The following is a 16119-nucleotide window of genomic DNA, read 5'->3' on the forward strand; positions in this document are numbered from 1 at the left end:
ATATAGGAACGTATTTACATGGAGTTCCCTTCGTTATCTTGCCCCCTGTATGTTATAAGCTGCCAACGCCATTATACTAAAAAGAATCCACCACCCCATAGCTATGGGTTAAGTGGATATCATCCAACGTCCTCTGGGCCCGTCAGGTTCCAAGAGTCTCAAGGACCTGGTTTGTCCAACGGGGAATTAGAGGTACACAACCTTCAGCAGCTCGTCTTTGCTCGCCCGAATGTTCCACTTATTCAGCTATGGGATAGAGGAAGTCTGTAATATAAATAAAGGATAGTTAAGGAGTGATAAGCTTGCAATGATGCAGGTGAACCCAGGCACTTCTCCCCTCAACCTTAGCTGCAGTGGGGGTGGTGAGTAACACCTGAAAAGGCCCCTCCCATTGTGGCTCTAATCCTTTTCGAATCCATTTCTTAATCAGGACATACTTCCCCTGGTGTCACGAGGGACAATTCGGGTAAAACTGGGAGGTCGAGGTAAGCCTCTCGAACCTGGTTGTGGGCTATTCGCAGAGCCTGAGTCAGAGAAAGAACATAGGTGGTCATCAGTCGAGCTGGGATACCATATCTAGGAACAATTTCCCTCTAACACCTTAACAACAGTTTGAGCCTTATTGTCCAGGGTCGGGTAGGCTTCAATCCATTTGCTAAACACATCTACTATTACTAACACATATTTGTAACACTGAACTCTTTGCAACTCAATGTAGTCCAACCGCAATGTCTCAAAGGAACCTTCAGGTAGGGGCGTCTTACCCCAATCACAGGGGACTCCCTTCCCTGGATTATGCTGCTGGCAGACCAGGCAATGACTACTGATGTTCTGGGCCAGCGCCTGGAGTCTAGGGTGCCACCAAGTAGCCAAAAGTGTGTCACTTGTTGCCCTTGCTCCACAATGAGTAGCAAAATGCATACATTCAATAACCCATGAGGCCAACTCGTCCGACATGCAAGTCTGTTCCGCGGGAGTGGTCCAGAGTTTAGAAACATTGTCATAAGTACATGCATAATTTTTCCACAACAGTTTATCTTTTTCAGGAGCGTCCTCCTGTACTTTAATGACATCTTGGATGGTTGGCCTTGGGACGTCTGAGTTAACCCTTTCCATTGACAGCCGTTTTATACTGAACATTATTAATTTGGATTTCTTAATAGAAAAAGACTCACGTAACAGAGGAAATGGTGCGATAGTCAGAATGAAAATAAAAACAGAACTAGCTTATGTAATAATACTTGCCTGATACAATAATGAAATAGATACTCAAACAAAACAAATTGAAGAGTTAAAAGGCTAAGATAAATAAGCTGAAAGAGATCCACAAACCCTGACCTCCGATTTCACGGAGTGACCTCGACATGCATGGATAAAAGATGAGTCAGACTACCAGTCGTGAAAGGCAAAACAAACACTCCCGCCGATCGGGATGCAGAGGTGCTGCGCAGTCAGACAGCTCCGAACCACCCCACCATAGATGTCTATGTGCCTTGGAAACCGAATGAAATTATGTCCATTCTGACCACTATGCCAGATCGAAAGAGAGAACCGGTCAAGTTTATAGATCATCTTCGAATTACCATTGCAGTTTATAATGCAGAATCAAGGGACCTGTGGGCCCTGGTACAGCAAACCCTGAGCCCAACTGAGCATGCCCGATTTCTAACTCACCTAGGACGTGCAACCCATGATGCATTGGTGGCTGCTCACCCTAACAATGCCCAGGACCGCCTAAACGCTGTCTTTAATTCCCTCGGCACGACCCTTCAGAAGCCCATCAGTATGGCAGCAGTATTAGAAACTAAACCCAAACGAGACGAAACTGCCGACGAATTCATGGAAAGATTCATTGAAATATACGGAGGTCAATCAGTAGATAATGCCTTCAGGGCGGGAGAGGATTCACCTCAATTCTGCGCTATCCTACTTCAGTGCCTGCCCTATTCGGTTGCTCACGTTATCCGGACAAATAATATGAATTGGGCAGATAACAGTAAAGCCCAGATGGAAAGGGCGGTTAAATATTATTGGCAGGAAAAGAAAGGAGACGGGGGAGGTGCGCCCCCAACCCGGGTCAAGACTGAATACGTGACTAGAAAGGAAGAGCTGCCTCGGGTGGAAGGACCAAAACCCGATCCAAAGGGGATACCAGATGGAACCGCAGTGTTGCGTGCAGGGTTGGGTGGATAAACAGGGATACGGTTATACCAAACACCCAAATGGCCCGGGCCCTGCTAATTACAGACTGCCCTATTGTCCCCGACCTGGTATGGGAAGAGGTCGGGGCTGGGGAAGACGAGATGGATGCTTTAATTGTGAGCAAGAAGGACATTGGAGTAGAGAGTGTCCCTCCCGTCGGCACGAAAGAGGAAGAGGAGGGGGGCAAGGGGGGAGAGGACGGGGATCTTACACTAACTTCTCCCAGAACAACCCCTTTGGCCAACCGTCCCCCGATTATTCGTATTGACTATGTAGCTTGATTGTACAGAGAACCTCCCCGGATGACGAACCGATTTGCCAGTTTCCAGTCCCTAGCACGGCAATGCGACAGTGGTTGGGGATGATCAATTACTGCAGATCCTGGATCCCTAATGTCGGCCTGATGACTAAGCACCTCACATCGTATACAAACAAGGAAGGCAGCTTTAAAATAAAAACCGCAGACGTCCAAGCCTTTAAGGAACTAAAGACAGCCCTGCTGCAAGCTCTGGCTTTGGGCCGGCCCCTCTATGACCGGCCCTTTCAAACTGTATTGTACAATCCTGAAAGACTGTGCTACCGTTGTCTTAACTCAAACACTGGGATAAGCAGAGGCCTGTTGCCTACTACTCTTCCAAAATAGACCCCGTTGCCTTGGGGCACCCTGTATTAACCGCCATCTACAATAGCCCCCAACCCGCTGCCAACATCACCCTCCAGCAGGATATTGTTGTGTACACCTCTCACTCCGTAGCTACCCTCCTGGGTCAACTGCAGACTCAACACCTTACCATGGCCAGGCAAAGCAGATATGAGATCTACCGACTAAATAATCCTAAGCTGACCTTTCGGCACCGTACTGCCATTAATCCGGCCTGTTTTCTTACTGAGCCACCCCAAGATGAGGAAGAACCCAGTCATGACTGTTTATCTTTAATTCAAGAGGCCACGTTGGTCAGGGAAGATTTAGTTGATGTACCAATGGAGGACCCAGACTGTATTATGTATGTTGACGGAAGCTCTTCTATTGATCCAGAAGGTGCACGAATTTCAGGATACGCCATAGTAAACCAGGAGAATCAGGTCTTGGAATCTGCCGCCTTTGAAACCGCCTATTCCGCCCAACAAGCTGAACTATTCCCACAGGGGAATGAGATATCCCATAGGCAACTAGTATCTGACTTGTTGCAAGCCCTCATGCTCCCCAAGCGCATTGCCATTGTTAAATGTACCGCCCACACCACCGGAAAATCCCCGGTTGATATAGGGAACCATTGTGCTGACAAAGAGGCCAAACAGGCCTCTCGTGGACAACAAATGGTAGTGCCCAGAATGATGAGTCAGACTAAAAGTCCTGCAAAGGATAAGTTAGCCTCGGAAAAACCAATGCCAACCATCCAAGATGTCATTAAAGCACAGGAGATCGCTCCTGAAAAAGATAAACTGTTGTAGAAATATTATGCATGTACTTATGACGATGTTTCTAAACTCTGGACCACTCCCGCGGAACAGACTTGCATGTCTAACGAGTTGGCTCTATGGGTTATTGAATGTATGTATTTTGCTACTCATTGTGAAGCAAGGACCACAAGTGATACACTTTTGGCTACTTGGTGGCACCCTAGACTCCAGGCGCTCGCCCAGAACATCAGTAGTCGTTGCCTGGTTTGCCAGCAGCATAGTCCAGGGAAGGGAGTCCCCTGTGATTGGTGTAAGACCCCCCTACCCGAAGGTCCCTTTGAGACATTGCAGTTGGACTTCATTGAGTTGCAAAGAGTTCAGTGTTACAAATATGGGTTAGTAATAGTAGATGTGTTTAGCAGATGGATTGAAGCCTACCCGACCCTGGACAATAAGGCTCAAACTGTTGTTAAGGTGTTAATGAGGGAAATTGTTCCTAGATATGGTATCCCAGCTCGACTGGTGACCACCTATGTTCTTTCTCTGACTCAGGCTCTGCGAATAGCCCACAACCAGGTTCGAGAGGCTCACCTCGACCTCCCAGTTTTACCCGAATCGTCCCTCGTGGTACCAGGGAAGTATGTTCTGATTAAGAAATGGATTCGGAAGGGATTAGAGTCACGATGGGAGGGGCCTTTTCAGGTGTTACTTACTACCCCCACTGCAGCTAAGGTTGAGGGGAAAAGTGCCTGGGTTCACCTGCACCATTCACCAACCTCTAACGAACTTATTTTACTGGTTATTCTAACTCCTGTTTCTGTTCCAGACTTCCTCTTCTCCATAGCTGAATAAGGTTCTTCCTAGGAGCGTCCCGACTAAACGAATGGGTCCCGAGGAGAACAGTTTGAACTCCTACCCGTAGTGATAGACAACCAGCTACACCGACGGTGACCTGAGGAGAGAGGCGAGAAAACCGAACTCTTTGAATCAGCAAAATATTCGGACTATTTATCCTTGTCCATAGAGACGCTACAAGAAACATTTTGTTCCCGAGTAATTGTTAACCTAGAGCGATAAGATGAAACTGTGTCTGTGTGCCACAGTCTGTATAGTAGCGTTGGAGTACGACAGGTGCGGCGCATGGGAGGGGAGACTGAAGCGAGAGCTCCATGTAAACACCTTTTTGTATATGTCTTATGTGTATGCGCGAAATGGGAACTTTTCTAGTTGCTGGGTGTGCTCACATATCCCTATACATTCCAAATGGGGAATTCCTTTGCGCCCCGTTCCACTGACCCTAACTGAGACTGTCAAGTGGCTTCTGAGAGAGGGGGGGCCAATACGAAAGATGAAAGGCGGGTCAAGATGTTGGTCTGGGAGCAACCAGACTTTCAGCTGCAAGGCGGCCTGCCCTTCGGAGCTTTCCCCCAACTGTGAGAGAGATAATAACGATACTTCTCACATATCCCTCTTGTTTTCAAAGATTGCAATCTAACAGGTATCGTCAGAGGGATCACGGAGGGCAGGAGGAGCATCATACCGTTACCGTGTGGACAACCACGGGGACGTCACTAAGTGGGAGAGTGCTGGGTACCCCATTAGTCAAACGTTCCAGGGATGGTACCAACCACCCTACGACCGTAAAAAGGAACCCCCATTCTTAGGCTTGACCAATACCTCGGGGATCGGGAGGCCAACCGGGGCCATATGTTTAACCCGAAATATCATAGGGTACAGCGATTGCCCACACAGCCTCAACATCACAACAGGTGCACGAGTCACTATCCTCTCTCACCTTCCGAATAGCAGAGGTGGAGGTCTGTGGGCCCAGTCTTGGGACCACAACACAATATACATAGAGGCAGCGTATAACGGCACGAATTTTGTGTGCGGGCATAGGGCATATCCCCGGTTGCCTAGGCGATGGACAGGGTCCTGCTATCTGGAATTTGTGCGGCAAATACGTACCCTGGTGGAAGCACATGCCTCCAGCCGACACAAGCGAGCCCTCACCCCCGCTGATAGGTTCTTTGGAGTCATGATGTTCCCATTCGGGATAGAACGCATCATGGATGAAGTACAGAACCTAGAGAGGGTATTGGAACAGATAGCTAACCATACTGCCGAAGCTCTGGAGGACATCACGGCCGAAATGATAGCAATGCGGACCGTAGCATTACAAAACCGAATGGCCCACGATTATCTGTTAGCTGAGAAAGGGGGAACGTGTGCCCTGATAGGATCTGAATGTTGCACTTACATCCCCGATAATTCAGAAAACATAACCAATCTCGCAGATCACATAAGAAGAGAGGTAACGAAGTTATCCACGCCAGCAGGAGGATCTAGCTGGTTTGATTGGCTATTAGGTGGATCTTGGGGAGCCTATCTAATGCATGGGGCAATTATTCTCATCGTAGTAATAATTACCTGTTGCTTGATTATTGGTTGCTTTAACCTTTGTTGTAAAGTCATGATGGCAAGGTTAGCAAACCTTGGGGCTCCCGGGTTATGATCCAGCAAACTAAAGACCTACTCGGCAAGAAGGATCAGGAAAGAGAGTGCGAACGGCTGAATGCGATACTCCTGGAATAGTCACCAGGGTTATCATGGCATGATAAAAGGGGGGAATGTGAATGTTTGAAAATGTATAGAGACATTGAAGTTGAGAATGTGGGAAAATCTAGAGACAATGAAATTGAACAAAGGATTCATGGAGGAATAGCCATAAAAATCTCAGACTGGAGACTGCAAATGTTACAATACTGACACAGCTTGCAAAATAACTTCAAGGTCTTATTAGATCATACCACTAACCTGAAACATTAACAGAAGAAGAAAAAGAATGGGTTTTTGTGTAAAAACAGACCATACTGAAGTCGGCTTATGAGTGGACAAAGGGAAAGAGGGATCAAAGGGGATAGGCTGAACTGGGATGTCACTCTAATTGTATCTTGTTATCTTTTACCGAAAATGTATAACCGTCGTGCCTTTACAATGTAACGTCACTTTGTCTATCAGAGTTGCATTCCTTCTGTCTGATAAAGTCCCCGATCGGGATTTGCTTTGAAATAAAAGCTTGCTTTGTTTAAGGCAGAAACGGTATTCGACTCAGTAATTTTGCTGAACCAGATTGAGGGAAAAGAATCCAGAAATCAACAAAGGTCGTGTTATACTGTCTCTTTTAAACTGCAGATTTAATATAATTTTTTTTTTGAATCCACCTCAGTATTTTGCTGTGCCTTCTCTGAATATCTCAAAATCCCAATTCAAACTTTGTAATTTCAATCTTTAGTTAAAACTTTTTTTTTGAACTTAGAAGCTTTTTTTAAAAGGCATTCTTTATCTCATTCCGAGACTAGATTTATGTCTTTCAACCCAATGTAATCAATCATTGCATTTTCTTTCGACAAGTAAGTGAGCGTGCCAAATAAATTCTTTTTTTCAACCACCGGGACCATGTAATTTAAAAAAAATCTTTTACTCAACAAACCTATCCTTTGTGCATTTCCTAGCTCCGTAACTTATCATCCGAATATATGTAATTCAATAAGGTTCACACTCTTAAACTTCCCACATACAGGACAACACTACGAAGGGTTAAAAAAACTTTCAATCTGTTTGAAAAAGTGGGTGGAGCTAAAACAAACCACAACTCCCCGGTTTCCCAAACAGACTTTCTTATCCACAGTCAAAATCACACAAGCACTTCTCATTTAAAACAGACGTTCACAAAAGTCTCTTCTTTCCTATTAATTGTTTTGGCCGGCTCTAATTTTGGATCCATGATTGATCATCTCCTAATTTGTTCAAGGCTCCAGATAACAGTCCAAATAGGGAATTCATAGTTTTATCTAAATCTAGCCCTACCTTCCATGTCGCCGCATGGATCGCGTCGCCCCGCAATTTGATCTAGCCCTACCTTCCGTTGCGCCGCACGGATCGCGTCGCCCCGCAATTTGATCTAACCTTATCTAGCCCTACCTTCCGTGTCGCCGCACGGATCGCGTCGTCCCGCGATTTGATCTAGCCCTATCTAGCCCTACCTTCCGTGTCGCCGCATGGATCGCGTCGCCCCGCGATTTGATCTAGCCCTACCTTCCGTGTCGCCGCACGGATCGCGTCGCCCCGCGATTTGAATCCAATCAGTGCCTAGACAGGCCAAGTGATATACAAGGTCGACGTCACACCTTATTTGGACACTTATTCCCTGTTCCCTAATTCCCTATTTTATGTAATCCTAAGCCTTACTTAATTTGTTCTAGGTTCCAGATTTACCTATTCTAACCTATCCTTCCGAGTCGCCGCCCGGTTTGCGTTGCCGCGCGATTTCCTTTCCTTATTCTAAGTTTGAAAGGTATTCACCAGATTGTCCTGAATCTCATTCAGACACTACCTGAGAACCAGTGAGTGGCCAAACTTTTCTCAGCCATTTGAAACTGAAGGAAACTGCAGTGGTATTTTAAAATATACTCACTACATTGGCCACTTTCCTCCCGTCTCGTCCAAGGCTAGTCTGGCTCTTAATTCGCAAGTTTTCGGCAGTCCGTTGAGATCCCACTTCTGACACCAAATGTTGATTTCTGGATTCTTTTCCCTCAATCTGGTTCAGCGAATTCACTGAGTCGAATACCGTTACTGCTTATAACAAAGCAGGCTTTATTACCGGCCGGGACTTTATCAGACAGAAGGAATGCTCTCTTGATAGAGCGCACCCACTTCCTACGGACAAAGTGACGTTACATTGTAAAGGCACAACGGTTATACATTTTCGGTACAAGATAACAAGATACAATTAGAGTGACATCCTAGTTCAGCCGATCCCCTTTGATCCCTCCTTCCCTCTGTCCACTCATTAGCCGATACCTGGCCTTCCTTGCCCAATTAAATACGGGTAAGTAGTTACAGTAACTGTGTTTCACAAAGAGCTTTCTCACACATTGCACAAAGAACTTTCTCACACATTGCTTGTAAATGTTACAATTTTACTAGCGTGGCTAGTAACTTAGACCTTGAGCAAGTCTGTTAATTGTGCTAATGTAATATTTGCAGTCTGACATTCTTTTAGTTATTCTCCCATGATTTCTTTGTTCAATTTCACTTTCTCAACTTCAATGTCTCTATACATTTTCAAACATTCATATTCTATACATTTTCAAACATTCACAAAGGCGGCATCTCAGGATGATTTTTTTTAAAGCCAGTTAAATTCTAGGTTTTAGCTCGAGGGGTATAGAATATAAACAGCAAGAGGTAATAATGAGTGTTTATGACACCTCAGTTAGAGTACTGTGCGTAGTATTGGCTCTGTTATGTATGTAAACTCTACCAATATGTAAGACTTGCCACCAGGGGGCGCACCTGTGGGAGACCCAAAGGCCACCTGCACACCCTGGGCACGTAGGTATAAAAGGCAGACTACAATGCTGCCTCCTCACTCTGGAGTTACAATAAAGAGACCAAGGTCACAACAGTTTGAGCTTAAGATGTACAGTCTTGTGGAGTTGTTCTAAACGTAACAGGCTCCACGCTGTTGGAAGGGTATTGAGGCTTCAGAGAGGATACAGCACGGATTCACTGGGATATATGAAGAAAGATTTGGAAAAATTGGGTTTGGCAAATGATTGATTTCTGAAATAACACTGGACTCTGGAAGTTGACCATTTCTGAAATCAATATGGAATCGTGCACAGCTACACGTGTTAACCTGTTTTGTTTACTGCAGTGGACCAGCTACAATTGGTAAAGTTACATGTGGAAGAAAAAGGATTGTCCTCAAACATTAACACTTGGTATTCACTTTGGGCCAGATCTTGCTGGAACAGGATATCTCGCGGCATACACCTGGTTAGACCTTCTCCTGCACAAATAGACTCAAATAACTTGCGCCATAACTTGCTGGAAGTGCGAGCTGGTAACCATGTGGTGAGGGCAGTGGGGCATTTGGGACCTGGATGAACAACAGTTAAGGATTGAGAAAGAATCACAGGAAAGACAGAGTAGAAGGGTGAACTAGAGTCAAATCGGGTGCAGAAAGAGTGGGAAAGATAGATTAGATTGAGGGAGAGAAAAAAGAGATAACGGCAAAGGAACGAATAAATTAAAAATTTGACATTTAAAAGTTTCATTAAAAAAAATCTCCAACAATTTTCTACATACAGGAATGAGACTGAACAGTTTAAATTGTTCCCTTTTGGGGCCAGACAAATTGATTGGCATTGCATTAACAATGATCACATTGTAGGGAATTTGGCTAAAACTAGTGGGGGGCTCAGGGTGAGATGCCGTTTGTGCGAAGCATGGCGGAGCGGTGTAAATCAACGCGTAAGTTCTGGAGACCAGCGCACGATGCATCCTCTGAACTTGCTGACCGGTTTTCACATTACTACCGGCGTGTGTCGTTAAGATGCTGCTGTTTTTTCCATTGTGCTTCGCCCCTATGTATCCAGTTGATGTGGTTGGATATTATTTTGAGCACTGGTGCTGTCTGCCTGTGATCATATATCCTTGTTCTTTTCAGGTCTTTATCTTCCAACAAATTTGTATTTATTTTCAGATTTTAAAATGACTGTTTTCTAATTTTAAACAGTTCTGTCCTCCTCATTTATTGAGCAATTTCTCTTTCATGTGGAGCACAGATCAGAGGAGGGCTCATTATGCAAAGCAGAAGTTTGGGTTTTTTTTGGAACAAGATTTATTTGCAAGCAGTACGTTGAAATGATGGAATGTACCACTGAGTTTTGTGTATCGTCAAGTCCACACTCCCAAGTATAGGGTTCAGACGTGGATTGCAGACTGAGTAGAGGGAAATAAATAAACATAGACCCGTTTAACTGCATGTTGCTTCGTAATATGATCCAATGGTTAATAATTGTTGGGGATGAGAAAAATCAACGCAAAACTTTGTCATTTAACACTAGCTTCCTGGGGGAGTGCTAAATTTAAACAAGATGACGTGGGAATACATTTTGTATTGCTTTAAAGGGAGTTAACCGTGGAAGAGCAGCAGATTAGCCAATTGCTCTGTTGATAGGTTTAACTGTGTCCACGTGAACACTTGTAAGTAAGGCTGGTGAAGTGCTCCACTGCCATCGGCTGTCGGTGTTCAGAGAGCTTGTGTTTGAACTGAAAGCGAGAGCCCGTGAACCAGCGGGGACCAAATGGTAAGCAGACTGCGTCGATGAACAGAGTACAAGAGTTGATGCTGCAGCCCATTGCATACAATTGCAGTTACTGGGAGCGCCTTCTCTTCTAGTCGAGTCTGTAGTGTTCATTGTTGCACAGTTAACACAATCTTAATGTCAGCAGAGGATAACATTCAAGCAACTTTGACAAGAATGAGCTTTTCCTGTTGCGGTTTCTCCTGTGTGATTCTACTTTGTACTGACCACAGTACTTTGAAGGATAACTTTGTGCTAAGGCCTTTATATGGCCTCAAGTACTGCAAATTACATTTAAAAACAAATTGATCACGCATGAAGATTCTCTGCCTGTTATTTGTAGCAAAGTGGCAAATATTTTTGTCATTCTTGCAGTTACGATTTTGCTGCAACCAGCAAACACATGAAATCTGCCAAAGAATGGAGTAAACCGTGGCTTTTAATGTTTCATTGTCATAGGCAGTCCCTCAGAACCGAGGAAGACTTGCTTCCACTCTAAAAATGAGTCCTTGGGGGACTGAACAGTCCAATACGAAAACCACAGACTCTGTCCCACCTGTGACAGACAATCGTTGAGGGAAAGGGTGGGTGAGACAGGTTTGCTGCACGCTCTTTCCGCTGCCTGCTCTTGATTTCTGCATGCTCTCGGCATTGAGACTCTGTGCTTAGCGCCCTCCCGGATTTTAATGTTTAGTGAGGCGCTAATGGTACAGTTTGCCTTAAAGTAATAAAATGTTCCAAGGTGCTTCAGAGTTTGACACCGAACCACAGATACTGGGACAGCTGACCAAAAGCTTGGTCAAAGAGGTAGGTTTTAAGGAGCATCTTAAAGGGGTAGAGAGTGAGGTTTGGCGAAGGAATTCCTGAGCTTGTAGGCCCAGACAGTGGAAGGCACAGCTGCCAATGGTGGAGCGAAGGAAAACGGGGAATGTGCAAGAGGCCAGAATTGGAGGAGCGTTGAGATCTGAGGGTTGTAGAGCTGGAGGAAGTTACAGATGTAGAGAGGCCCTATGGAGGGATTTGAACACCAGGATGAGACGTTGGCAGATCGTGAGCTATTGTGGTTCGACGAGTACAGAGTAATGTGTGAACAGGACTTGGTGCGAGTTAGGATACGAGCAGCAGAGTTTTGGATAAGCTTAAGTTACGGAGGTTGGTAAGGTGGAAAGGCCAGGAGAGCATTGGAATAGTCGAGTCTTGTGGTAAGGAAGAGCTTTGCTTTCACCTGACTATAAGAGCAATCTGGAGGCAATATTAAAACAGTGCTGCTGGCTTGCACAGCTCTACATGCACATGTTCAAAAGTTCCTGCACTGTATACACAGCAATCGGCAATGCCAGCAAGTTAACGGGGACTAACTGGAGGAGAGCTCTTGTTTTCAAAAGTGAACAGATGAAGTGCAAGGTAAAAATCGGCATAGAACGGAAGTGTGGAGGGAAAAGCAAAGTAGCAACACATGACCCTGGAGAAGTGAGGAAAAGAATGAAGTAGAGAAAAAAATGCAACTATTCGGAAAGACCTCCGATGTCCACACAAGATTGAAAACAATCAAAGGGACAGCAACTGGACTCAATTCTTGTGTGGATGTGGTGTCTCACTCCAGCACCACAAATATCTCCACGCCTTGTGGTCATTGTGATTTGTCATGTGCCACTATAACCCAGTTACTTTTAACGCCGGCTCTCGGTACCCGAATCAAGTGTAAATTGTCACTGGGTTGGGAGTAAGGACATTTATTCGCTTCACATGATGTTGCTACTGTGCTAAATGTGACCTTTTACAACCTTGACTTCACTGGCATGACTAATTTCTAGAATTGTTAATGTGAGAGGTTTAAGAAGTCAAAACGTTGGATTTTTGAAGGGACAAATTTGTGTTGGAAGTGTGGGTGACGGGCAGTAGTCAGTGCGGGGGATGGGGAGGGGGCTGCTGTGCCAGTGACTGAGGGGGCAGTGGGACGCGTGGGTGACCAGGATGACGGGCGGGTGATTGAGGGGGGGGGGGCAGTGGGAGGGAGAGTGATTGAGGGGGAGGCAGAGGGAGGGTGGATGACTGAGGGGACAGTGGGAGAACGGGTGGGGCAGCGGCCAGTGTGGGTTACGGAGAGGGCAGTGCCAGCGGGATGTTTGGGTGATGGTGACAGAAGAACATGGTGCTGGATTTCAGTAAATCTAATTGTGGGTACTTGAAATTGTGGGTCACTCCTCCAGCCCAAAGTTATTTTAACATCAGCATTGCAGTTATAGGTTTGTCATTCTAAACTTGAATGCAGAGAGATCATTTTGAGCTATGTAACACTTGGTGACGGACTGGTTACAGGTCTGTCACTGCTGGGAGTAGTTTGCGGCGACTATAAAACAAGTGGATTGATTTTTGGTGTCCTAGAACCAATGGTATTGTTTTATGCACATCATTGCAACATGTAACTATCCTCCTCCACTCACTGTGTTTTGCTCAAGCTGCTTTTATCGGGAGATGTTGCTGTATTTTTGGTTGCGTTCTGTTTGCTGTAGTAGTTAGAAACTTTTTTTTTGAGTAGACCGTTTCTGTAGTGTGTTTAAGTAGACTTTGCTGTAAAATAGACTCATTGGCTGACAGTGCAACTCATGGGCTTTGGTGTTGATCGACACACTGAGTGTTTATCCCACAGCCAACGCTTAGCAGAAGATCTGGTCATTTATTTCATTGCTGCTTGTGGGAGCTTGCTGTGTGAAAGTTGCCTCCGTGTTTCCTACGTTACAACAATGACAACACTTCAAAAAGTATTTCATTGGTTGTAAAGTGCTTTGGGAGGTTGTGAAATGCACCATATATAGATGCAATTTCTTCCTTCTTATCACGAGTAAACTCCAAAGATGCAAGCGGCCTCTTTTGAACCCTCTCTCCAACTAGTGCAGCCACCATTCAGTGGGATCTTGTGTGTGTCACGCTGTGGTCAGAAGGATGGTGGTAATGCAGTCACACATCTCGTGTTGAGTTGCGCAACTCACCATTCCTTTTTGTGAGGAGCTTCTGGTTCCTGTTGTCTACCTAGTGAGATCTCAAACCCACGCTTGTCACTTGTCTAATGACCAGTTGTGAATATTCTCCTGGGGGACGTCAGCAGTTGGGGTAAAAGGTGCTTCCAAGAGAACAGGACAGGCTGCTAGAAACTCGGAACCAAGTCAGTCCTCTGTGGTAGATGCGATAATTGGATCCTAAACCAGGCAGGTCCTCCGTACAATCAGGGCAGCCACCAGCTTCATTGATGGAACCTTGCAAGATGGTCGTTATGTGGTAACTGGACAACCCTACAACCCTAGAACCCAATTCCCCAATGGGTAGAGTGGTCTCAAAACTGTACCCAAAATATAGTTACTTTGAAGTGCCGAGACCGATTTTGACACTGCCACATTTCTACAAATCGCAATGAGGAGAATCATTCATGCTCCTTCTTTGTGTAAAAGAAACCTCTGAAGTAAAGATTTCAATCTTCTATTTAATCTCTGACATCTAAAAGAATAACACAATAATCACAAACTTGACCCCCATGGTGCTTAGAGCATAAAAGACTTGATGAATTTATGGCAGGGATGCTGGAACCATCTTGTTTTTTTTTAATTCATTCACGGGATGTGGGTGTCGCTGGCAAGGCCAGCAGTTATTGTCCATCCATAATTGTTCTTTAGGAGATGGTGGTGAGCCACCGCCTTGAACCGCTGCAGTCCATGTGATGAAGGTACAGTACTTCCACAGTGCTGCTAGGGAGGGAGTTCCAGGATTTTGACCCAGTGACGAAGAAGGAACGGCGATATATTTCCAAGTCGGGATGGTGTGCGACTTGGAGGTGGTGGTGGTCTTGTAGGTCGCGGGTTTGGGAGATTTTGCCGAACAAGCCTTGGCGAGTTGCTGCAGTGCATCTTGTAGATGGTACACACTGCAGCCACGGTGTGCCAGTGGGGAGGGAGTGAATGTTGAAGGTGGTGGATGGGGTGCCAATCAAGTGGGCTGCTTTGTCCTGGATGGTGTCGAGCTTCTTGAGTGTTGTTGGAGCTGCACTCATCCAGGCAAGTGGCGAGTATTCCATCGCACTCCTGACTTGTGCCTTGTAGATGTGGAAAGGCTTTGGGGAGTCAGGAGGTGAGCCACTCGCTGCAGAATACCCAGCCTCTGACCTCTTGTAGCCACGGTATTTATGTGACTGTTTCGACCACTCCAGTTCTGATGTTGAATGGTTAACTCTTCCCTGCTAATGCAGAAACTAGTTCCACTTGGCTACATGGGGTAAGATTTCCTTGAACAATTATATATCTTGTTTGTATAAAATATTTGCTATAAAAATGATGGTGGATTGTGATCATCTGTTGAATTGTGAGTAATTTGTGTTTATTTTTCCCAGCAATGGCAGGCCCCAGACCAGTGGTAATTAGTGGACCCTCTGGTGCAGGCAAGAGCACCCTCCTGAAACTGCTTCTCAAGGAGTATGAGCACGTTTTTGGATTCAGTGTCTCGCGTTAGTAGCTCTTTAATGTCTCTCTTTCTAGCCAAGACTTCAAAAGCATATGCCTGCCTCAAAGCAGGAAAGTTAAATGGACTTGGTCCAACTGCTAATTTGGCAGGTTTTTCATATTTCAAATGTGCGCATTATCTATAGATTGTGCTGCTATAAAGAAGTGAGCTCATCATCATAGGCAGTCCCTCGGAATCGAGGAAGACTTACTTCCACTCTCAAAGTGAGTTCTCTGGTGGCTGAACAGTCCAATACGAGAGCCACAGACCCTGTTACAGGTGGGACAGACATTCGTCGAGGGAAGGGGTGGGTGGGGCTGGTTTGCCGCGCGCTCCTTCCGCTGCCTGCGCTTGATCTCTTCACGCTCTTTGGCTGATTCTGGAGATGAGGGGGTTAGTGATGATAGATTGAGTAGACTGGGTCTTTTCTCGTTGGAGTTCAGAAGGATGAGGGGTGATCTTATAAAAACATTTAAAATAATGAAAGGGATAGACAAGATAGAGGCAGAGAGGTTGTTTCCACTGGTCGGGGAGATCAGAACTAGGGGGCACAGCCTCAAAATACGGGGGAGACAATTTAAAACCGAGTTGAGAAGGAATTTCTTCTCCCAGAGGGTTGTGAATCTGTGGAATTCTCTGCCCAAGGAAGCAGTTGAGGCTAGCTCATTAAATGTATTCAAATCACAGATAGATAGATTTTTAACCAATAAGGGAATTAAGGGTTACGGGGAGCGGGCGGGTAAGTGGAGCTGAGTCCACGGCCAGATTAGCCATGATCTCGTTGAATGGCGGAGCAGGCTCGAGGGGCTAGATGGCCTACTCCTGTTCCTAATTCTTATGTTCTTATGTTCTTATTGAGACTCAAAGA

The 16119-nt window shown here is 45.5% G+C and overlaps 1 protein-coding gene across 5 annotated transcripts in view; it reads left to right on the forward strand.

Moving 5' to 3' along the window:
* Positions 1-16119, forward strand: part of LOC139264720 (guanylate kinase-like) — a 62140-nt gene that overhangs the window by 33096 nt on the left and 12925 nt on the right. For 3 of the 5 annotated variants that reach the window (XM_070881675.1, XM_070881677.1, XM_070881674.1), the window contains exon 2: positions 15142-15255. In XM_070881675.1, the coding sequence (XP_070737776.1) occupies positions 15142-15255 (114 nt within the window). Of the gene's footprint in view, positions 1-4716; positions 4735-10648; positions 10767-15141; positions 15256-16119 lie in introns of those variants that run through there. The other 2 variants (XM_070881678.1, XM_070881676.1) reach the window with 2 other exon arrangements.

Source organism: Pristiophorus japonicus, chromosome 5, assembly GCF_044704955.1.
Source record: "Pristiophorus japonicus isolate sPriJap1 chromosome 5, sPriJap1.hap1, whole genome shotgun sequence".
Lineage (NCBI taxonomy): Eukaryota > Metazoa > Chordata > Chondrichthyes > Pristiophoridae > Pristiophorus > Pristiophorus japonicus.